General features: G+C 45.5%; 1 protein-coding gene across 7 annotated transcripts in view; it reads left to right on the forward strand.

Annotated features, from left to right (window-relative positions):
- The window catches only part of SLC24A3 (solute carrier family 24 member 3), a 141,052-nt gene that overhangs the window by 100,101 nt on the left and 16,086 nt on the right, over positions 1–24,865 (forward strand). For 6 of the 7 annotated variants that reach the window (XR_005700170.2, XM_040059922.2, XM_040059927.2 and 3 more), the window contains 6 exons: positions 11,486–11,560; positions 15,915–15,940; positions 17,553–17,606; positions 19,552–19,697; positions 22,230–22,390; positions 22,947–23,214. Coding sequence is in view for 6 of the 7 variants with exons in the window: in XM_040059922.2 (XP_039915856.1) it covers positions 11,486–11,560; positions 15,915–15,940; positions 17,553–17,606; positions 19,552–19,697; positions 22,230–22,390; positions 22,947–23,214 (730 nt within the window). In the remaining variant the exon portion in view is untranslated. The remainder of the gene's footprint in view (positions 1–11,485; positions 11,561–15,914; positions 15,941–17,552; positions 17,607–19,551; positions 19,698–22,229; positions 22,391–22,946; positions 23,215–24,865) is intronic. The other variant, XM_040059923.2, reaches the window with a different exon arrangement.

Below are 24,865 nucleotides of genomic sequence, written 5' to 3' on the forward strand. Positions count from 1 at the left end.
GAGGAATAAACATTGGTTGTTTGCTCCAAGTGTAGTTGTGACTGTTCTCCAGCGTGTCAGACTGCTTTTGACAACATAAGCTATTGATCTGAAATTAAAGTAATTAAGTTGTGAGATCTGAGCTGCTGACTGAATTGCAGACATGATTGATTGTGTAATTAAACACCTGAATCTGCATTTACCTTTGCACTTGGCCAATGTGCCAGGTATTTTTACAATCTAATAAATATTCTTTGATGTGTTACTATGCAGACTTATTTGTAAAGAGGAGAAGCGAGGTCATATTACCAGCACAGGGCGGTGGAATAAAAACAGAGGAGAGGAGACCTTGGTTAGTCTGGGAAAGCATGCAGAGAGATGGGGTTTTCCTTGTGATCCAGTTCTGTTTTCATTGGCAGTGAACTTCTACAGGCTGAAGGTGAATATTTTTAGTGTCAGGAGGCCTCAGGATAAGGTCACAGCAGTACTTTTTAACCACTCACGTGTCCTGATTTGCGTGGAGCATGCAGCTGGCAGCTACAGATGCTGGATGTATCAGTGGTTCTGCTGTAACTTACTGTGAAAACCCAGTTAATTGAGGTAAATTTTTAATGACCAAAGCTTCCTCAGGGCATGAGGCTCGGTTCCCCAGAGGTGTTCTCCTGTCACTAATAGGACTTCCTTCTCAGGCTGCTTCTTTTTCATGCAAATGGAGGTGATTAACTGTCTAGCAGTTAATGATGGTAGAGGAGCTATTTCTGATTTTTCCTCTCCACAGTATTGATTGCATGCCTCAAACCTGCTTAAAAAAATGGCTACAAAACCACAGCTTTCTGTGGAAAAGGCCAGCTAGAGTTCGGGGCTTGATAGAGAATGTCAGTCTTCTCGAGAAGCCTTTTACAGGTGGGAGACCGTTGTTTCAGAAGGATAAATCACAGCCAAAATGCTCTTGTAAACGTCTTCAGCCATCTTCAGCCTTCCAGTCTTCAGCCTTCCAGCCATAGTAGCTTTCAGAAGTTCAAGTCATCCTAAGCATGGTCTCTGAGTCTCTTTCAAGCCGAGAGTTGTGATTTTGACTACTTTGCCCTATCTTTGTTTTCCTTGAGACTCTGCTTGTGATTTGTGTGTGGTTTTGTCAAGTCACATAACCTCTCTGCTGCAGTCTAACCCTCAGAGGGTGGATGAGCACTGAAATGATTGATGTCACTGGGTGGAACTGTGATTTTAGTGAGCAAATAAGAAATTCCTGTGTCAGTAATTCCAGTGCTTTAGATAAAACTCTGCATCAGTTTATGCTTTTCATTGTTTCCCACTCCCAGCTTTTCACCAAGAAGTCATTCCCTTTTGGTGGTGTGATTCATCATTTGTTTGTGTTAATATACATAGGAATTTTGCTTTATTGTCAAATTTGCTTTATTGTTAGTGTCTCTACGGAGGCACTAACATAAGTGGTAAATCTGGTTGTTGGTGAGACTTCTGCTGGGGACCGGGATCTCAGTAGTGAGTTGCCAGGTGAGCCTGGGAGATGGTTGTTGGTCAAAGCTGCTTGCTGTGTTCCGAGGTTTTTTCTTTGGGCTCAGACCTGTGGATTGAGTAGCTAGAACCTCAGATTTTCAGATGTATTGCCCGTGGGCTGGGAATCCCAGAGGTCAGACCTGCAGGGGCCTTCTGCTGCATTTCTAGCAGCACTCTTTTAGAAAGCCTTCATTTGGTTTGGTTTTTATTTTTCTTTTTGACTGGTAAACAGTTGAATTGTAAAATACTGTCCAGCTCTCTGCAGGATAAGTTTCATTTTTAAATTAGGTTGTTGTTTGTATGGGCTGTATTGGATGTATTGTTCTTTGGCCTAAGAAGACTGGTTTTGGTTATGTGCATCATATATGGAAAAAGAAGTAAATGCACAGCCCCAAAAAGTTGGTATGCATTTGCTTGAGCACCATCACTAATTCTTTATTCTTCCAAGTCTTTACTGACTGTATGTGCACACTTTTCAGGATAAATCAGAATAAGGATCCCACTGCTAGAACTGGAGAAGGGAAGCGTGTCCCTGCCTCTGTGTGACACTGCACACCTAAAAAAGGCATTGAAAGAGCATTATGAGGGTTGAAAGTCAAACACTGAAAAGTTAGAAAATAGCAGTGTGAGAGTTCCCTGTGCACCTTTAATTTGCACCCCCCCCACCCGTGCGTGTGCATTATTATCCAGGCTTCAATTACTAGGTTCCTTGCTGGGTTCTCCATGGGCTCCCTGCCTCCCTCTGCACACAGAATGGACTTTGCTCACTTAATGAGCAGCTATTCGGGATTTTGTTTTCTCTTACTGTTCACTCTGTGCCCTTCTGCCTTATTTACCAGGCTCTATTCAAGCCCTGTTCCAAAGGCAGAATTAGTAATTTCCTCTTGAACTTTTGCCGATCTCGTGGCTATTGTATCTGAGCAGTTGATGAGCAATTAATTAATTTCCCCCAAACCTTTGTGAGATGAAGGGATGTTTTAAAGATGGGGAAACAAAGCACAGAGAGATTAAATAAAAAAGAATAACTTGTTGTTTTAGTGGCTAGTTACAGCTGGCACAGGCCTGCTCTTTCCCCTGGTGCATAGCATTCTGTGGCATGCTCATGGGTCCTGACTCCAGGTACTGCTCTGACTGCTCCATAGGGCTTTCTTTGCTGTACTGGCCTTGGTTTGAGTGGCCGTGTCTGTTTCCGCACAGCCCAGCTTTGCTTGGGAACATTCAGCTCCTTCAACCATATGAGACCAGCTTCTTCTCCTCATTCCTGCTTCCTTCCACAGGACACCACACAGAATGCCTCTGTCCTGAGCCCTGCCCTCTTCCCTAGGGCTGTTTTTTTCTGGAGCTAAGCAAGTGACTTAACTATATCTCCTAACATTTAGTGGTTGCTCTTGCCAGTGTGATGGTGTTCCTTCTCCTCACTCCCTCTCCAGGCCTGAGAGAAAAGCTTTCAGCAGATTCCTCCCTTGGGTCATGCATCCACCCTTGACTGCCTTTTGAGCATCCACCTTTCTTCCAGTGGTTTTGATCCCTTCTCCTCTCCCCACTCCTCTGCTGTACTTCTCCTTGGCCTGACTTCTCCTGGCTAATGTTACCCATGCCAGGCAGGCAGCTCTTGAGGTACAGGAGTCTGCTCTGCAGCTAGGGAAATAATATTTTCACTGTTTTCATATCCAGAGATTTTGGACTGGAGGGATTAAAAAAGTGGCAGTGGGTGCAGGCTGCCTGTGTGCTTGATGGCCAGACAAAAAACATCCCCTAAAGGCTGGATTTTTTAAACTAGCGTCTACACTCTGAAAGTCAGGGCTTTCAAATATACCTTAAACTGGGCCTCTGCAGAAGCAGAGGAACTTCACATCTGGTGTCTGTTGAGTTGTTTGATCAAGGCATGTTTGGAGAGAGAGCTCAGGTTTTCCCCATGGATAGTGAATGCTGCCCACTCACTGCCTGTGGCCTTAGAAGCTCCTCCTGCTTTCTTCTTGAAGCCTGGTGAAATATTCTGCATAGCACTCACGCCCAGAGGAAGGTTGCTCTTACTTCATCCAGGTGGTAAATGCCATTTCTAAGCTGTAGATGGTTTCAGTAATACGGAAATATGTTATGAGGAGCTGTCCACGTTACCCACCTTCCTGTGCAGTGCAGGTTGGATGTGTCTGCAGCTGTTTCCTCCTGTGTCCCTACACCAGGGCCACGAGCTCATCTCCTTGCAGGTAGGCAACTGCTAAGGCACATAACCCAACTGTTAGCTGCTGTGTGCTTTGCTTCCTTCTGGCAAAGGGGGAATGAGGAAATAGGGGAACAGTGAGGGAGAATGGAATGGCAGCAGATGTAGCTCTTCAGACAGTAGTCCAGCAACATTCACGGAGACACATGCTGGATAGCAGTGAGGAGGCTGCTATCTGCATTGTGATGGATTGTGTCGGGCTTTTTCCATGCTTGCAAGCCAGCTGTGTATGTGGAGCTTGACCTTAGCCTGGGGTCCCCTGCAGGCCTTGGTCACTCTGTTCTGTCTTCTCTCTGTCTTCTCTCACACACATGTTTGTGCTTCTCAAGCTCTCCCCTCCTTCCCTTGCCCTCTCACCACCCTTGGAGGCAAGGACACAGCATTCTCGGAAGCAGTCCTTGCTTAATTCAGCTCTCATTCAAGCCAGCACAAGCAGAGTTTGTTCGGTTTTGGACATTCCCCCATCCAGATTAGTCTTGTTTTTGTAGCTCTGCTGCTCTCTCCTTGCCATCTTGTTCCCCTCTGTCCTCTCCCAGCACTAACCCCACAGCATTTTGCGGTGTTGCAGAGGAGGGTGAGAAGTGCTTATGTGAGAGCAGTATAAGCGTGAGCTGCAAGTTATTCCAGCATTACCATGTAATTTTGAATGTGCATGGCTTGATTTGTTTATTAGTATGTACCTGCTCTGTTTTTCGGTTGAGTCCAAGTTTCTCTGTTTTACCTTTCCCCAGAAATAGACAGGCTTCTCAGGGTAGAGCAGGGGACCAGGAATGCTGGGTTATGCCACAGGTGTTCTTCCAGTTATTGGTTCTGTCAAGGGGTCTGGTGGACAGCAAGGCATCATTCCTTAACATAGTGGAGCAGAAAGGAACTATCCTGACTGTCTGACCTGCCTCCTTCTTTTTCAGTGAGATTCTTTTACCTCAGGAAGTAAACTAAATTTAGCAGCCTCTCCTCTGTCCAGGTCGCAGAACTCATGTGCCAGCCGAGGCACCTCTAGGAATTATCAAGTGCCATGGGTTATGTCAGTGGAAAATACACCTGAGAAATACTGTCAGGCATATTTGCAAGGACACTAAACAGGGTTTAATAACCTGGTAGAATGTTTTTTTAATGAAGCAACTGGGACTTCCGTAATCTGTTTTACCCTGCTTCTGCCATTCAGCCGGCTTGCATGCCTCTTAATCTTTTAAGCTTTAATTTCACTCACAACTCAGACTGCAGCCATTACTGACTTTTGGCTTTATGATTGCATTCATGAGCTTTTTTATTTTCTTATCCTCGACTGTGGAGGAGTTTTAAAAAGGGAAAGTTGGAATGCTGTCACTTTTTCTTCATTTGTCTGTGACCATCAATGGAAAACATGTAAAACTCTGGGGAAGTAGTTTAAGGAGAACTTAATACCAGCTGTTGGGACTGATCACTGCTCTCACATGCCAGGGCACATTGGGGTTTGGTGCTGGTAGCGTTTTATGGTACCATGAGCCTCGTCTTTCATGGACAGGGCAGTTGCAGACATGGGACAGACTAATAAGTCAGACTGAAGTAGTGCCAGAAGCCAAGGCTGTGGTCCTTGGGTACCTTGAGCTGCTGGCATGGCCGTGGTATGTAAAAGCCCAGGTACAAGAAAAGCAGAGGCGAATGCCGGCAGGATGCTATGGAACATCAGGCAGTCTGTGCCAAGACTGTGCCTGGGACAGAGCAGTGTGCCTGGGACAGAGCAGTGTGGCTGGAGCTTCAGGATAGAGAAATGCTGTTAGTTCAGAGATGCTGCCCAAGGCAATCAGAAGACTTGCAAATGGATTCTTATCAGCATCAAACCAAGGCTACTTCCTAATTGCCACAAAACACCATCACCATATTAAGTTTTCTCTGTTGAAATTGACACACAGATCAGTGCTGTGGATGTACCATTTGTAGGATTTTTTCTCAAATCATTTATAGCATAAAAGCAAGGGAGATCATAAAATCTGTTTTTTACTTCTAGCAAGGACTGGCCAGTCTGAAGAGACTGGGAGATGTTTACTCCATGCATGTCTTCCTATCTAGAGCTGTCTTTGAATTCTGCTGTGGATCTTGTGGCCCAGCAGAGGTGTTGGGATCCTGCTGCTGTAGAAATCTGAGCTAAAGAGACATGCTGGTCCAAATAACTCATGGATGATTATGACTACCAATTGAGCAGGGAAATATTTCTGCCTTTGTCCTGAGGTTTGGAAAGTGTCCACTGTTTCCATTCTGAGAATGACACAGACAGATTGCTGTGGCAGTGATGAAAATATCGAGAGAGGCTTAAAAACGCAAATATTCTTGGTGAAGTAATGGGAGTAAATGGAGTTGGTGCACAGTGAACAGACTGGGAGCCAGAGTGACAACTGAGCTCTGCAGATAACAGCAAAACAGAGGTGAAATTAGAGGGCTGGTAATTGGAAAAAGGCTTTCCACACAGTGGGTCCCTTAGATCATGGTTGCTTTAACTGTCTGAGAGAGACAGATATTTTAAGGCCTGGATTTTTCTTTGGGCTGATCTGTGCTTATATATGGTGCTCTGCTGAAGCTGGGAGTTGTGGTTAGTATTGGTCAAAGCCTCAAGCAAGCCCAAATGCAGCATCATGGGATCCTGGGGTCTTTGGCCAAAATTATGGTCTGGAGACTGAGCTGGATGCTCGTAGTGTCCTGGGATATTCGGATATGACCATGGAGTTTAGAGGGAGTGTCGCTTAGTCCAAGACATTTTACTGTGCTGTCAGGCCCAGCACAGAGGCCTCTGGCTGATGCTGGCTGCCTGCTGGATTTCCTGGGGCTCTGCACAGGAAAACAGGTGTGTTTCAATGCAGGAATCTGTTGAAAAGGTCTGCTGTGACAGAGTGGTTCAGTGTGCCAGGATGGGGTGTGGAATCAGGATTCCTGCTGTGCTGTGAGATGGCACCTCCAAGATCCTGTTGGACCTGCTTGGCTGATTCTCTGTCTGAATTATGGATGTGTCAAAAGAGCCACCAGGAACCCACCACTCTCCAAACCATACCAAGTCCTGCGTGTGTCTCCCAGGAAAGGTGCAGAGGCTCTACAATGGCTTCTTACTGACAGCCACATGTGGATCTACAGCCTAATTTAATGTAAAGATGAATACAAGTAAGGCACTGTCACACTCTCACATTAACCTGTGACGCTTCACTGATACCGTGACCAGTGAGAAGGAGCAGGCAGATGGCCAGGTCCTTGGAGTTACCTGAGCTGAGCAAAATAATCAGCTGCAAAGTTTAAAGGCAGAGCTTGTGCCGTGATACCTGAGGTAGAGCCCTCTTTATTTTTGTATGTTTCTAAATGCATAAGACATGGATTAACTGCAAACTGTGGCCAGCCTGATTCCTGGAAAATCTGTCCCAGACCTCCACCTGAGTTCACCGCTTCCTGTAACAGTGGCCAACAGTTGATTATTTCTCTTGCTTTGGCATGAGATCCTGCTGTGTCATCACTGGTTTGAAAATCACTGATTTGAAATTGCATTGAGGGTTTGCAGAACAGTAGTGTCAGGAACACAGCCCCTTCTGGGGGGGTGTTACCCTGGTTTTTCTGAGCCTTTTGATTTTCTTAAATGGAGTCAGATCTTTTTAGTTATTGTACAATATTAAGAGCAGTTTTCTACCTTTCCCACAGATGTAACATAAACAAATCCTTTGTTTTTCATTCTCTGTCCTTTGTTTGCATATTTCTAACCTGAAAACAATTGTAACTGACAATTGGTCTGGCCACTGAGGCTGAGGGGTGGAAACCCCAAAAAGCCAATCTTCTGCTAGACCCACAAATGTAAAAAAAGTAAGAAATAAACAAAGGGGTCTCTTCTCTGCGCTCTCTCAGCTAGGAGCTGGATCGAAGAACCTCTGCAAAAATCTCTTGCTGTGTGTGATTGCTTTGTGTGTCTCAGTGACAGCGGGGAATCCAGCAGGCTTCAGAAGGCCCCTCCTCGGCTCCGAGGGCAGCTCCTGCAAAGCAGGAGCAGGGTGTGAGGAGGTTCCACTGCATGTCTGGCTGCAGCTGACCCAGAGGGCTGACACAGCACACTGCTAGCCAGCTGTTGTGGGCCAGGGGCTTGCAAGGGTTCACAGTGAGCAGTAGCTTTGTCAGGCGGCGCAGACCAGCACTCAGATCCCAGCATCTGCTAGGGTGAGGTAAGAGCTTCCCTAATCACTTCTGTGCAGTTCACATCAAAGAGGAGCAGCATGAGGTCTGACCCAGATTCTCTGCGTCTGGATGCCTTTTGACAGTGGTGGATTCACTGCTGGCACATCTCTGTTGACCTCCATAGGCTCTTAAGGCTAATTGCTTGCAAGGATTGTCTTTAATCTTTTGACACCCTTGTCCAAACATTCCTGCCTCTCCACATCAGCAAATTAGGTTATTAGCTCTTAGAACCTAAAAATCTAGATCTTCTGTGCCAGAGGGTAACAGAGAAACAAGAGAAACAAAGCCTAGCATTTCCCATCAGTGTTAGTAGCTGATCAACACTCAAGACTGTCAAGCAAAGAACTGGCCATGAGATGAGGAAAACCCCCAAAACAGTTTGGAGTGAAGAAGATCCCTCAAGAACATAGATATGATTACATTCTTCCCCTGGCAGTTTAGCAGCCAGAATACTCAGCAGTGCACATGCCTCTGGACTCCTGCAGTGGGGGCACAGACATCCTTGCTGAGGGAGCAGCAGCCCTGTTCTGCCACACTTGCTTTGCCTTGGGCCCATTGCCATTGTGGGCAGAGCAGGCTGGAAAACAGCCAGCTGGCTGGCCTCTGGTGATAGATGTCTCCTGGATGGGAGAAGAGCTTACATGCTGCTAAGAGCAGAGAAACAAGTTGGAAAAGCAGAAGAGAGACAGGTCAGGTTTACAGAGGATAAATGGTGAAGTCCTAGGATGTGGTATGGGGTATATTGCCACTGAGGCTCTGGGTGCTTGAGACAGCTTCAGTGCTACAGGCAGCAGACACCAGTGTCTGATTTTAGGGGATTTCCCTCTGGTGCCTGATCTCCACGTGTGCTAGGTGGAGGAGATGGTGTGTGCTGCATAGGGCCATGGCCTCAGGAGTTGCAAACCTCAAAAATCAATCTAGACCTGAGAAAATCTTGATTTTTTCTGCTCTACAGACCATCAAAAAGGGAAGTAAGCATTCTGAGTAGCCTATGTTATTGTAGGATTTTGCAGGGTGAAGGTTTACCTGTGAGAAACCTGGTACCTATTATGGGTAAGTTTACCCCTAGGAGTGATGCTGTGGCTTGCAGGTGAGCAGGCTTAGTGTGTCTTGTGTGGAGCCATTAGGGGATGCTCTCATTCAAGCCTTGACTTCAGAGCTCTTCTTTTCATCTGAGGGGAACTGGGTTCAGTCCCCACTGAGTGGTCAAGGGACAGCTAAGAGGCCCTTGTCTGGGGTTTGGATTCCAGGTACTCCCTTCAAAAGGAAGAAACGTAACCAGACTGACAAACAGTGATTCTACAACTGCCTCCTTGTGCTCAGTTTCTGCAGGACTAGCTCACTGCTTGGTTATAGTATGACAGTATTGCTGATTTAAAACTCAGGTTTGATCATGTTTTTACCCAAGCTGATTGCTTCCCTGATTCCTTTTCTGCCTTGCTGATCTGTATTTTAAGTGGTTTCCAGCGTGTTAAGATTTATGTGGAGTCCTTGGTGGCAGCAAGGCACAACTTAGGCCTACTGGAGCCCATTAGTTCTGTCCCAGGGCGTGGTTCTGACCAGCAGGCTGAGTGCTGCCATTGCCTTCAGTGCTCATGAGCTCCTTTCATCCTCGGTGCACAGTTGCCTTACATGCATGGCTTCCCTACATCACATGGATCAAATGGTTCAGAAACTTCAGCTGGGTGACTTTGGTCCTAAAGATGTCTAACCTACTCGGATGTCTGTGAAATGTGAGCAGGCTGTACAGGTGCCAGGCATGAGCACATTCCCTTCAGTCCGATCTGGAATCAGCACACAAGTCTGTGATTCCCACAGGATCTTGATCTACCAGTTCTGAGCAGTTAGTCCCTGCTGGAAAGCTGCATTTAAGCATCTGGATCTTAACTGTGCTCATTCAGGTGCCTGTGGAAACTTTCTTGGGAAAATATTATCCTGTACCTTCAAGATCATTGTAGAATATTAAAGAACAGGAGGAAGACTACCTTGACTCCTTGTAGGTGGGGCACCTTGCTTTCACAGGTGTGCTGTGTGGTAACACCCCTTAGGCCAGGGACAGAGATTATGAGACAGAGCTTCTTCCTGTGGGGGATGTCCTTTGCTTCAGAAATGTGATTTCAGTGTGCAGAGCTGAAGTTTACAGCTGTAAAATCCCCACCAGCGTCCATGCTGAGGCAAGTGCCGAGGGTCTTAAGCAGCATCCTGAAAGCTGACTGGAATAATGTCAAATTGTTCTATAAACTCTCTTGCAAAATTTGCTCAATCGGAATGAAGGGGCACACTGATGTAAAATGTGAGATTTAGTTGAGGATCTCTGAATAGAATTATGAACCTAACTCCGTGCTCCTACATTTGGAAATTTCCATCAGAAGGCATCTCCATTCATCTATGTCTGTGCCTTGAAATGTATTGTCAGCTGGTAGAAATCTGGTTTGACCCAAGAGCTTTGAAAGCCTGCTTTTTTGCTTCAGGTAGGAGTTTCTAACATGTAAATGGTTGCATAAAGAGACTTTACACTGGGCATAAATTACATCAATTTTTTAGAAAGCTATGCTACCACGAGACTGTATAGATTTTTTAGGTATAATGGTCAGTATCTTTTTACAGCATTTGTTTTGTTAGCAGTTTTGGGAAGTTCCAATATTGTAAGAGGTAATATGAAGAGAAATTTGGAAAACTTTTTGCTAACACTGAAACAGAACTGAAAATGAAGTAACTGTTCATGTGACTGAATTCATGCACAAGTATGGCAGGAGGGTAGGGTCAGAAAATTCATGTATATGTTCAGATCCAGATCAGTGTAAATGAACCGCCTTCCATCTTCCTCCTTCAGCTTTAAACCTTTGAAGGACGTGACCCAGAGTGTTTGAAATGCATGCCAGAAACGGGAAATACAGATTTGAGGAGAAGCTTCTACTGAGGGGGACTTCCTATAGCTGCAAAAAATAGAATCATGCTGAATATGTTACCTCCACATGACCGTTTTAATCTGTCCTTTCGAATACTGTTAATGTACTTAAAGATTAACTCATTCACTGATATTTTATTCTAAGATCTGAATTGCAGGCTTATGTGGCCTGCAGTGGGAAGTCTTCCTCATTTCTGTGGCTTTGGAAGGTGTCAAGTGACATGAGCTGCACAGTGATCCCTTTCTCCATTGTGTATAAATTCCCGGGTTTTGTTCATAACATTTTGCTGGAGCATTGACTTGGGTGTTAGTCCCAAAACCTGTGTAGATGCATGCAGAGCTGTAGTAATGCTTATCAGTGTGATTGTACTGGTAAAGCCTGAGCTCCTCCCTTCCTGTAAAGCAGCACCCCTCACAGACTCCTTGGGGACGCAACAGCCCGCCATGGGGGACAGCTGAGTCTGCACGTACTTGTAGTTCAAATATAGCTGTTCCTGTCTCCTTGCAGCTGTTCCCCCAGCAGCCGCAGAAGGTGTTTCCTGTCTTGGGCCTCTTCCTCAAGTCCCAGCACGCATGGGGACAGCTCCCACAGAATGACAGGCTGAACCTGGGCACACACTGCGGGTGTGGTAGTCATGCAGGTGAGAGCCTGGCTAACACCCTCTCTTTGCCTGTTTCCCCAGGTTGTTGCGCTGTCGTCGTGGAGTCTCTTGAGAGATTCAATCTATTACACTCTGTCTGTTGTTACACTCATCGTGGTAAGTTTTTGAAGGTTCTTTATCTGTGGGAGCCTATGTCTACTGCTACCAGTAGAGGAAACCTGCCATGGCATCACAGTCTTGTAGCTGAGACCCCAGCTCGAGCACTCACGGGGATTTCTGCTGTGGAAGACTGCTTGTGGTCTCCCTGGTTCTGCTGGGAAGCATGGCCCAAGGGCAGGAGATGGATGAGTGTCCTGAGAGCCCAAAGGGATAGCTGGGGTGCGGCAGGGTAGCCCAGTGCAGACATGAGGTGCAGTGCCAAACCCACAGTCTGAGCCCCCAGGCAGCACTAAAGTGGGTGGGTCAGTGCTCTCCTGGCAGTGGCCTTCATGACTTCTTAAAAAATATGTCACTAACCAGTAAGTAGGCAACACTTGTACCCAGAGGAGAAAGATCCTGAACAGCTACTACAAAACTTTAAGGTTAGTTTTTTCTGCAGATAGTAGGGGCAGGTTCAGTGCATGCTGACAGCAAGTCCTCAAAGACTACACTTTCAGCAGTTCTATAGTGCTCTGCCTATCCTGGTCTTCATCAAGCTCAGAAAATGCTCCAGATCTCCCACAATTGGGCTGTTCAGTGAAAAAATGTTGGCACAAATGTTAGATAAAGACACTACTGTCAGTATAGCATTACCTTTGCAACCAATACCAAACAATGTCAGGAAACATAAAAATTGAGTGTTGAGGTAGCAATTGCACTTCTTTTTTTCCCCCATCCTAGCCTAGTACCTAGATTTCCTAAGACAGGAGGAGTGATTTTGTGAGGTTAACTTCCATATGTGAGTGAGAAGGGGACTTCAGAGTCAGAAGAGAATAACTTGCATTTGCAGTCTGGGTTACTTTGGTTAGTCTTTTTCAACAGTGGATTTTGGTTTGTTTCCTCCTGCACAAGCCCATGTTTCCAGACATACTCTGTAGCTGCAAAGGCCTTTATCTGCCTCATCCCAAACAGGGGATCTTTCTCAACCTGTTTGTACTTTTATTCCTCATACTGCAAGGCCAGCCGTTTTGTACCTGGTGAAAAACAACTTTTCTACATAATTATTAGCAATGAACTGCAAAACAAAAAACTTTTTCGTTGTTGTTTCTTTATTTTGACAGGTTGACAGTAACCTCATACCAAAAAATGTTGCTAAACAACAGAGAGCCACACATACTAATTGTAGTAATTCCATTGAACAAGCTTAAAGACATCCATAAGGTGTTCTCTTAGGTCACTCCACAGGAAGCACAGGTGTGGGCATCTGCCTGGCATCTGGCCTCCTGGTGCTTGGATTGGACATTTCATTTATTGCATGGAGGCAGACAAGTTGAAAATCTGTTCACTCTGTCATCAGTTTTAAATTCTTTAAGCAAGGCAAGTTTTTTTCATGGCTAGTTCATCCTTGTGGTTGTCAGCTGCATCAGGATGTGGAGAACCATTCTCTACTCTTTTGTGTCCAGTGCACCCCTGAAATTCCTATCTACTATTTCTGTGTCATGAGAAAGTTGTGTGGCTTACAGAACAGATACCTCTGCTATCCCTAAGACTTCCCTCCTGTACTTTATTTCTGTAAAAGCTATTCTTCGTAATTACAGAACTGCAGGAGTCCTTTTCTTTTGGAAGTGTACCCATAATACCAGAATATGGTTATTTTTTCCCTAAGCCTTTGGTTAGCTTCTCTCCAGCTGTATGCCCACTCTTCTGCTCATCTTATCAGTGGAAGAGTTCACAGCCCTCCAGGCAGCCAGGATAACAGGATAACGCAGCTCCAGGCATTAGTGGAGGCTTGAAAGCATTGCCAGAATTTTTATTCCTGTGTTACAGCACTACCTGGCTAATTTGGCTTGGGAAAGATGGAGCACATCCTAGGTCTTTCATGTTACTCCATAACAATAATCATTGCAAAAGACTTAAATACCTATTAGGGAAAAGCAGAGAAAGGTGGAAGGAAGGGAAAACATTTTAAGTGTTTAAAGGTTTAGCTTCCTGCTAGCTGTTGTACCAACCCTTTTGTATGCAATATTGCTTCCCAGTTGATAGCACATGAGAATTTCTCCTTTTAGAGTCAAACACTACTTCAGTTTAAGAAGTTTCTCCTTCCCTTCACTCACCTAGGAACCCCTGGCATCCCAGTGTCTCTAATTTTTCCTGTCCTTTTAATCAAATGGAGGTGGCAGGACATTGTTTCTCAAATTCTGACTCTTCAGTCCCCCATGGCTCAGGTGGGAGGTGAGCCATGGGATTTGTGCAGAGCACAGCGTAACCTGCCTGTGGTTCCCCATTCATTAGATTTGTGTGCTCTTTAAGATGACCACTTCAGTGCTTTGTATGCAGGGATAATTTTTCCATATGGTGACATTGAGACTTCTCTGTGGCTGGAATAGAGACATCAATTTTGAAGAATTATATTATTTGTAGAAGTTTGTTCTCATGGTGTTTTAAACAATAGCCTGTGGTGCTGTGTTAAAACTTGAGCTCCACTGATATCTTTACTAATCATAAATACACCTGAGGGGAAATAAATATATTCCTTCCAATGCTGAGATACAGCAACTTTAAAGAGCTTGATACTGTACTGGATAAATCAATATGACTTTATCTCCATTTGCACTAGAAAAGAAAGTACAATGCTCTTGTAAGAAATCGGGCAGTATAGACTCACCTGTTTGCTGCTCCCCACTATTTGATGAGAGGGAGTGAACTCTAAACCACAGAGGTTAGAAGTGGATAAACCACATTTACCATATTTAATTCATCTTGATTCAGCCCTAAGTTTTTTGTTTTTTACTTAATAATAATATTACAATGCTACCTTGTCTTCTTGTAGAGTTTAGCAAAACTTACTCCTTGTTCTCTTGAAAAACATGCCTGTGTATCTTAACTTGAAGCGACATGGTCAGAGTCATTAGTGCCAAAGTTGAGATGGGTGCTGTTTTTAGTCACAGAAGTCAGTGCACACGCTTTCATGTCCCATCACACCAAAACATTGTAACCTAAAACATGCCTTGTCAGATTAGATCATGGTTACTGGAAACTGTAATTTACAACATTTTGTGGTCGTGTTTTCTTCCAGTAACCAGTGTAACTCTTATCTCATGCCAGCTGTCACACAGGAGTGGCTATTTATGGTTGTATGGCCAAGGGAAGGTGTTCGCTATGCTTTCAGAGTCTCATTCCTTTTTCCTCCTTTGTCCCTGGGGCACAGCCACGGATCTGTAATCCCTGGTGCGGGCACTTATTTCCCTGCTGGTGCTTTTGAAGGGCTGAATGGACCCACAACATGTTACTGAGGCCACGAGGGCTGCATTCGACCCCAGCTCCAGCCTCCTATGGAGGCCCTGGCACTGCAGACCCCCTCTGCAACCATCCCGCTGCAGTGGGAGGAGAGCCAGAGGCACGGGGAGCAGCAGGGCTGGTGGAGAACAGCAAGAGGAAGGGCCTGGTCATGGAGGACAGCAGCCACCTGCCGGTGCAGCCCTTCAGCCACTGCCTGTGTGAGCCTTCAGCCACTGCCAGTGCAGCCCTTCAGCCATTGTCAGTGGCTAACCCTAACCCTAACCCTAACCCTTCCCTCACGCTTTGCCGTGGTGCTGCTACTTCCTTCACAACCCTCACCATGGTGCTGGTTCTCCCTTAACACCCCTCACTTAGGCGCTTGTCCTTCCCTTTTGTCCCTCACCATGGCTCTGGTCCTTCCCTCATGCACCATTCCTCATGCCACTTGCCATGGTGCTATTCCTTCCCTCATGCCCCTCAGCATGGTGGTGCTGGTCCTTCCCTCACACACCTTCCCTCACACCCCTTGCCATGGCGCTGGTACTTCCCTCAGGGAGGAGGTGCATTCCTTGCCTGAGGAGGCCGCACAGCACTGTTGGGGAAGCCACAGTGCCTGTCCATCAGCAGGTGTGCTAAAGGGGCTGTCGCAGTAGCTACAGCCAGCTGGGGTGCTGGTCACCCCGAGCTGATGGGAAGAACACCCTGGGCCCAGCAGCAGCTCTGGAGCTTGCTGTGGATCTGCTGGCAGATCACTTGGCGTCTGGATGGGAGCTGGAGGGGAGGAGGCCATGTCCGGTGAGACAGCTGGGTGGGTCAGAGTGCTGCAGCCCTGCTCACTGCTGCTTTCCCTCTAACTGCTGCACAAGGATACAGTGGCATTTGGAAAGGAGTACTTACTTGCCTCGACTAGATGAGAGAAACTAAGGGTTGAGAAGTTCAAAGGGCAGTAGGGCAGTGCTAAAATACACCCAAGCTTAATGCTATTGCCATAAGCCCTGGCTTGCTTTACTCTATCTCCTACCTCAGGTGATGAGATATTTTCAGCTGTGGTTTTGTGTATATAACATGCTATTTTTAAATCTTTTCTCCACAGTTTATTTATGATGAAAGAGTTTCCTGGTAAGTGAATCCCTTTTCATTTTTTCTGGATATACAACAAAAGCTGCCATGATTAGTGTTTATGAGGAGAGAAGGAGAAAACTAAAAAGTTCTGCAGGGTGGCTATTTGCTGGTGTGTGAGAAACGTCAGCAAAAGATGGGCTAGAATAACTAATTTTTTGAGCTAGAGAAGAAAGCCCAGGAAAATCAGACTGTTTCTGGTACAGGGGTTGCAGTAAGTGCTCTCTTCATGCCATGTAGCATCCGGGGGCTGACAGTGTGCTCAGCAGAGCTATGTATGTGCCAGAAGGGGCCACCCAAGCAGTTACAAATAATTGTATAGTTGGATATTTCATAATTCAGTGAATGGCCAGTTTAAGTAAGTAAGTAAGTAAATAAATAAATAAATAAATAAATAATCCCTATTAATGTGTTAAAGTGCAGTGCAGTAGTTATGGTAGTCTAGGAGGGCTGCCAATACTTTGCAGTTGCTTTGGTCTCATGGTTTTGCTTCTGGCTCATCCCAGAGGTGATCTGGTGACACCTGGAGGTGACAGTGGAGGCGTGGAGTGGACAGTGTTGGCTTTGGTGTCACTCCGAGCTGGTGTCATTAGGTTTACAAAGGGAGCATCAGGCTGCTTGGGCTGGTGTTTTCCCTCACTGTCTCTTTCCCATTTCAGAGGCAGGTTTCAAACACCCATTCTTGGCAAAGGCCTGGTTTTCTTTGATGATTTTTTTTTTTTTTTTTTTTAACTGAAATTCACTTGAGGGCTAGTTGTATTTAACTGTGCTCTTAAAAAAAGCAAAAAAAAAAAAAAATTACTCAAAAGCTGAGTGTTGACTCTTCAGAAGCAGGGAATGAGAAACTGGTATAGTTAGTGTAATATCTCAAAATCCTTGTAGAGAAAATGTTCCATGAGTTTAGCATACAGTAGTCTGATAATGGATGATTTCCACAAAGACTAGCAGTTTGCCATGAGGAATTAAGCAAAATACAGCATTTTGGACAGTGAAAAAGATTACCTAGAAACAAGCTCTAAAAGTCATATTGTAATTTGTTTTCATACAAATTTCATTGTTCCATTAGCTTGACACCGAAACATCAGAGAGAAAAAACCTGTCAGTATCTAATCAGCAGTTTGAACTCCTGCCTGCTGCACTCTCAGCACTCATACAGCAGCAGTAGCGGCAGAGCAGCTGCCCCTTGCTCAGGTTGCTTCAGCACTATTGGCTTTACAAAGTCCAGCATCCTGCTCTACACCCCTGCAGGCAGAGCAGGGTGGCTGCTCCCCTCCCTTGGCCATATCCCATGGTTATTGTCCTCACAGAAGTGTTGGTAGTCCTTGTGTGTGCCATTTGCTTACTGAACTCCTGGGTTTTGTCGCTTGTTCTTAACTGACAGGGTCAGTTTGGCCAAGTAAAATCACAGAAGTCAACAAAACAAAGGAGGCGTCATGCATGGATGTGTGAGCCATTTCTTTATGCATCCCTTTTTTACAGGGGAATGTTAAGGCAGCCCAGGAGGGTCAAGGCTTTCTACACTCTTGTGGCATGGCAGATGGGGGAATGGCTGAACAGGGCCACTGATGCTGTGCCCTGCTCTGATATGTTTATGTGTTGCTCTTGTTTCCAGGTGGGAGTCCTTAGTCTTAGTGCTGATGTACATCATCTACATCTTTATAATGAAGTAAGTCAAATGTGTCCTCAGCTTATCTATATTCTAAGGCTCCCTGCTCCCCTTGCCTCACCTAGCCCTTACAAGAAGAAGAAGAAGAAGAAGAAGAAGCAGCCTACAGTTCTGCCAGGGGATGTTTAGCTTGGCTATTAGGGAAAATTTCTTCACCAAAAGGGTTCTCAGGTGCAGGAACAGGCTGCCCAGGCTACTGGTGGAATCACTGTCACTGAAGGGGTTTAAAAGATGTGTAAATATGGTGCTTAGCGATATGGCTTAGTGGTGGGCGTGGCAGTACTGAATTAACATTGGACTTGATGGCTGTGGAGGTTTTTATAACCTAAACTGTCTTGTGAATCTGTGCTTTATGGATCTTGTCCTGTGTGAACTGACCAAGGCTAATGCAGCAAACCTGTGGCAGAGCAGAGACCTGGATCCATCCTCAAGTCCCCTCAAAACAGCCTCTTCTGACTTCATTTTAGCATCACAACTCATAAATAAGCAGGAGTGAGATTCCAGTCTACTTTTCGTGGGTGCAAAGCTCTGCAGCAGTTCTTGCTTGCCTGGAGACCCGTGATAAAACTACAGCACAGTCGGCAGTGATTTTCTGAGCACCTGGCCTGTGGGACTTCTTCCACACCAGTTCTTGCTAGTAAAACTGGTCTGTTCTGCTGTTCGGTTCCCCTCCTCCTGTGTTGTTTTCCAAAGCCAGTGGAAAGGAAACCCAAATTCAAACTAGAACATTCAACAAAACCTACCAGCTGCCGAACACACCAGTGGTCTTGTCTCTACAAGTAAAACTAGAGATTTGTTTTGAAATGATGAATAGAGTAAATATTGTGAGAGCAGTTCTCAGTGAAAACAGCAAAACACTTGGGCTAGCTGTAGGGAACACAAGTCAGAATTCATCTACTAATTCAAAATTTTGACACAGATGTAAGAATAGGGTAAAAAGCTAGCCTGTCATTTCTTCTAAGTGCTGCTAACAAGCAATCTCTAAGTTCCTATATGAAGCTTTTTTTGAGAATGAGAAGTTCCTTTAACATGACAATCTATTCTGAGGGTGAAAAATAAGTGCACATGTAATAACAAGGGAATTGTCCTATGAGAATCGATAAATAAAATATGTAAACAATCCGAGAATAGATAGATTTAATGGACAAGTGAAATACCTTTTACTAACCAATAGAATAATTAACAAAAAAGCTATTAACCAATTAGAAGTTGCCCTTGAGGTTTGTAAAAACTGTGTAAAAGACAGCATGTGGCCAAACCTTCGGAAGATTTTACCATGACCCTGACAATGACACATGGAGGATAGCTTCACTCTTGGAACAATTAACTGACCAGCAAGAAAGTTGTAGTGCATGCAATTTTTTTTTCTAAAAACAGCGTTGTAATGTGAACAGGCTTTTCAGACCTGTTTGGATTTAGCTTGAAAGGTTGTCACCCTAGTTAGGGACCTCTGCAAGGTGTTTATAGGGGGTCTACACTTGCCTTTGAGTGTCATGAGGAGAGCTTTGGCTCATATTTGTGTCAGCTCTCCGGGGCTCCAAGAAGCAAGGATTATTCCCCACCCCTGCCAAAGCTGAGGTGAATTTAGCATAAGGTTGTGTTCCTGTGTTGAGTCCTCCCAGTAAAATAACACTTATACTCAGGTGTGATTATGTGATAAAAAATATACTTGGGTGATGACAAAGATTACTCATGATAGAGAATTTTCATCACACCTAACACATAAACATGCGTATCATTCAAGATCCATGGCTTCTATCTTTCCTAGCCTTCTGGGTACTGAGAGATTGTGTGATGTACAATTTAGCTGGAGCTCTGGGATATTCCTTAAAACCAGAGGAGTTTTCTTCACTCCCTTAGCTGTATTGCAAAAGTTACAACAAAGCTAGGAAAGGAAGACTGACGAGAAGTAAAGATACATCCTGGGTTTGTTTCATTTGTGCAGGTACAACTCAACCATACATCACTGCTTTGAGAGGAAGACAAAAAACTCTGCAAATATGGTGAATGGTTTAGCAAGTAACACGGAAATGGATGACACCAGCAACTGCGATGCCACAGTGGTGTTACTAAAGAAAGGTAACTGTTCCAGTAAGTCACCCTCTTGCTTGCATCATTCTGGGTGTTCTCTCCCTGCTCACACAGTGGGAACTGCTGCTGTCTTGTAAGCCACAAAATAGGAGGGGGCAGGTGGCCCTTTTGGAATCCCTCTCCTAGATGGGGGCCTCAGTGTGGTGATCCCGGCCACCACAGCCTGTGGCACTGGAGGTGGCTGAGGTCTTCTGTGGCTGATACTCGCTGCTGGACAACTGCTTGTTTTCAAGCCCAGGGGCTGCTTTTCTCGGCTGTTACAGCCATTTTAAGTCTTCCTGTGGGCTCTCTTAGTCTGCACTGAAGTTGCTCATTTTCAGCATCTCCAGTTAAATTTAACTCCACTCCAAAGGGACATCAACTGACCAAGAAAAAAGGCCCTTCTTAGACCAGTGTACACTTCACCTACAGCTAAGGGAGGGTAGGAACTCTGTGTGGGTCTGGGTACTGTATTCTTACTGCACATGTTGGCTTTACCATGCACAATTTTTCCATGTAAGTGGTCTTAAAGGGTATTTCACTTTGGCTGAAATCTGTTCCAGTTTGACTTCAGTAATGATCGTGTATAAAAATGGTTGTGTTTCTTCAGTGTAAAAAAAATTTCCCCGTCCCATAACTCAGCAGCAGTAGTACAATATCTGCATTTGCAAGGATGTCCTAAACGGTACTCACAGTGGAATTATTTTGTCTTTAAAACAATCAACAAGCATGTGTAGTATCTGCTTGGGATGTGTATGTACCTGTCCTCAGGAATAACACCTCCCTTTTCCCTGAGGCACTGACTTAGCCTGAGAAGCAGCTCCATCTTGTCAAAATCAGTCCTGGTCTCTGACCACTGATGGGTTACCTCTTTTGTTTAGCTAGTCTAAAAAAAAACAACCTAACCAACCAAAAAAAGGTCTCTTTTCCTGCAAACAGGGCTTGAGAGGCATAGTCTGTATACAGTAAGCAGTTAAACATGAAATGTAGTGGGGTTTATTTGCAGCAGCAAATGCTTGGAGTCTGCCAGCTCTCAGTTACAGGCCTGTTGCAGAGGGACACCTGTCGGCAGTGCTGTGCACTCTGATTTGGGGAAGCTGTTTTTTTTGGGGGATGGCTCTCTGTCGCCTGGAGTTCTCCACAGCAGAACTGTGCTGGCAATTCTGTACCAGGAAAGCTGGACTGGGAAAACTCAGGGAGCACAAACTCAGGCCTTGCACATCCAACTTTACCCAGTGGCCTCAGGGCTAGTTCTAATTTCGGGATTTGGTTTAAATGTTCCCACAGTGGGTTTTTGCATACTCTGCTGGTAACTTTTGATTTGGACACTTGTGGTTACTCACACTGGCTGAGAAAGGAAGACAAAAGGATTGCTTCATCTTCTTGCAGATTGTTCCTGTATTTCCTTCAGAATGGGCCATGGGAGGCCTGGGAAACCAAGTGGTGCTGCTTTGTGTTCCAGCCCAGGGCATACAGCTACCAACAGCACCTGTTGCTATGGGATCCCTGGGGGTTTCAGACACTATCTTCCAAGGCCTTTTCTGAAGCCTTCTCTGAACAGAGGACCAAAAAATCTGAAACAGAAAGATTTCTGATTTTGGCAGTTCTTCCAGGTGACATTCAACAAGTGCCAGTGTGGAAGAACTCACAAGGAAAAGCTGTCTCGTTGTTTTTTGTTGTTGGGTTGTATTTTTTTTTTTTTTTTTTTTTAAATATGAAAGAGATCATATATCTACCCTATTCCATGGAAGCCTCAGTAGGGAAAAAAAAGTAACATAAAGGCCAAGGAGATAGTCTTTTGTAAGACTAACAGTGATGGTTAAAAATGGTAATGCCACAAAACATTTGCCAGTATTTAACACTGGTTTTAATAAACCTGTGCAGAAGTGTGTTGGGTAAGGCTTCAGGTTTCCCTGCTTCCAAGTCCCAGTCCTGGCACAGAATTCACAGCCCAAGGTGTCATCCCAATGCAGAAAGGATGAACCCCAGAGGCAGTGGGCATTGGCACGGTGCCCCAGGTGGAGCATGATCCAGGGACCTGTCCCTTTGCTCCCACGTTGTGGATTGCTCTGGCACGTGCACTTGCTGCTGGGTTTGGTGGCAGTTCCCAGCTGTGAGCTGCAAGCCCTGGGTGCAGGAACCTTCTTTTCATTTGTGTTGGTACCTTGCAGGAACACAGTTAGTGAATGACGACAATATCATCACAGAAGTGCAGGTTACAACTGGTGGTAGCTGCCTTGGTGGGATAGCTGCTGTTGAAGTAGTGGTCTGCCTAACGCAGGCCTGTGATGTACTATGCAGAGCAGATTTAGTTCTCTGTAAGGAGCATGAGTGGTGACACCATGTTGACAATTTGTTTGAAAACAGGAATATAAGGTGTGTAGAAGGCAGAAATTAAGGACAGATGAAGCCTATTTTGAATGATGTAGCTGAAGGAATGGTTCTTACAGGGAACTTCTGTAACCCATGTGTTTATTCTTCTTAGAGCCACATAGAGCAGAGGGAGAGACTGTTGGAAGAAGGCCTCAATTTGTTTTTGTTCCTTGGCTGCAGGAAATTTCCACCGTAAAGCCTCAGTGATCATGGTTGATGAGCTGCTCTCTGCTTACCCACACCAGCTTTCATTTTCCGAGGCTGGGCTCCGGATCATGATAACCAGCCATTTCCCTCCCAAAACACGTCTCTCCATGGCCAGCCGCATGTTAATCAATGAGGTGTGTCTTCTATTTCCCTCACCTGCCCTTCTCCTTCTGAATTTGCCTTTTCCTTCCTTTCCCAGTGTTTGGCTTGAAATGCAACTCTGGTATTTCTTCTGGATCCTTGATAGCACTCTCCCAAATTTTTCCTTTCTGACACTGACTTCACTAAATCGTCCCTTGCTGTCTGTCCCCATGTAGATTTTAGCAGAGGTTGTTATGCAGTTATGTTACATGTAGCTGTTGTTCACAGGAGGTACCCCCTGCATAGGTCTGTTTCATAATATGGTACTACCCTGAGACTGCACTTAGTGTGTCACTGTTCTTGGAGTACTCCTGGAGTCTATTCCACAGCCACTGGACCTTCTCTTGTAAAAGTTGTACTTGTGAGGTTCATCTTGTGGTCTGTAAGCAAGCATCATGTTGCACCTGTTGAAAATCATTCATTTTGCTTTTAAAGAGAAATTTTTAAAGAATTCTACACATCTCCCTTTCTCTATTCTTCTCTTTTGCTTAAAAACCCTCAAATTTAAAAAAGTCTTATATTTCAGCAAGACTTTGCCTTCATTTATAGAGACAAAGGCTGATCAACAGCAGGACTTACACCAACAGTGAGTCAGAAGTAGCAATCAAAATACCCATCAAGCACGTGGTGGAGAATGGAACAGGCCCCAGCAACTCTGCTGAGCGTGGTGTGAATGGCACGCGGCGGGATGAGGATGTGGCCGAGGCCAGGAATGAGAATGAGAACGAGGATAACGAGAACAACGAAAATGACGAGGAAGAGGAAGATGATGATGATGATGACCACGAAGGGCCATATACACCTTTTGACCTACCCAGTAAGAAGCTCCTGTGTTTGTGTGGTGTTTGTTTGGATATGCTGGAAAGCATTGCGGATGCATGTAGAGGCAGAAGTGTCTCTGAGAGCTTCCATCAGCATTCACTTTGCAGTGAGCCTCCTGTCACATGCAAAAGGGATGGGGAACTGGGAAGCAGCAAGAACCTCTCAGGGTGCAGGCTCCTGGGTGTGCGCACACCTCTGTTGCAGCTCCTGCGTTGGCCCTCTGCTGCTGTTGCAGTCACAGGGGAGATGCAGCTATCTCTGCAGGGTGGGTTCTGCCCCCAAAACATGGCTAACTGCCTGGAGAGATGGATCTCTGCTCACTAAGGAGAAAGCTTGAGGGTGGATGGGCTGCTGGCAAGGAGCCTGAGTGAAGTTCAGATGTATCCATGGCTAGGAGGTGAGATGTGCTCTTACCTCGACTGGACAGTGCAGTGCTAATGTAGGCAAGGCACTGGTGATGCTGATGTGGAGCAGAGACACAGGGTGGTCCTGAGTGCCTCTTCTTTCCTGCTGTGCACTAGGCACTACCACAGTGCTTCTTGTTCTGTATGGAGGTCTTAGAAAGTCAGAGCAGCTGCATGACTCGTGAGGACCCACATGTGCCTCTGGCTGCTGAGCACTGCACTTGCAGGATGGAGATCTCCTTCTAGCCTAGTGCCTCTTACCACATCAGGGCTCTGGTCCTGGGGTGGTCATAATGTATTCCTGTCCTGTCTTTGAGTCACAGTTGCTGTAGCTGGCAAGATCTGCTGTGTTGCAGACCAGTTGGAATACCTTGTACAGGCAAGGTACAATTTTGGGAACTCCTGCTCAGTCTCACTCAAAAAGCATTTCTGTAGTTTGAGTGAGGAAAGGACCTGAGCCTTAAAAAGAGTAGTTTAGATGTCCTGTGGACTTTTATAGTATGTGAAAGGCTGGCATGGACCTCTGGAGATCTCTGGTTCCAACCTCTGCTCAGAGCAGGCCCTCCAAGCCTCTGTCTAGTTGAGTTTTCATTATCTATAAGGATAGACATCCCGCAGACTTTTGGGTACCTGTTCCAATGTTTGACCACTCCCACAGTAGGAAAAAAAGAGAAAATCACAGAATCACAGAATGTATAGGTTGGAAGAGACCTTCAAGATCATCAAGTCCAACCTGTGCCCTAACACCTTAACTAGATCATGGCATCGAGTGCCACATCCAGTCTTTTTTTAAACATGTCCAGGGATGGTGACTCCACCACCGCCCCAGGCAGACTATTCTAGTACTTTATCACTCTTTCCGTGAAAAACTTCTTCCTGATATCCAGCCTATATCTCTCTCCATTGTCGCAGCTTGAGACTGTGTCCTCTCATTCTGTCTGTTGCTGCCTGGCAAAAGAGACCAACCCCCAGCTGTCTACAACCACCTTTCAGGAAGTTGTAGGGAGTGATAAAGTCACTCTCTGATAAGCTCTGAGTCTCCTTTTCTCCAGGCTAAACAACCCCAGCTCCCTCAGTCATTCTTCACAGGGCTTGTGTTCCAGGCCCCTCACCAGCCTTGTTGCCCTCTTCTGGACGCGCTCAAGCATCTCAATGTCCTTCCTAAACTGAGGGGCCCAGAACTGGACATAAAACTCAAGGTGTGGCGTCACCAGTGCTGAGTACAGGGGAAGTATGACCTCC

This window comes from Hirundo rustica, chromosome 3, assembly GCF_015227805.2.
Source record: "Hirundo rustica isolate bHirRus1 chromosome 3, bHirRus1.pri.v3, whole genome shotgun sequence".
NCBI lineage: Eukaryota > Metazoa > Chordata > Aves > Passeriformes > Hirundinidae > Hirundo > Hirundo rustica.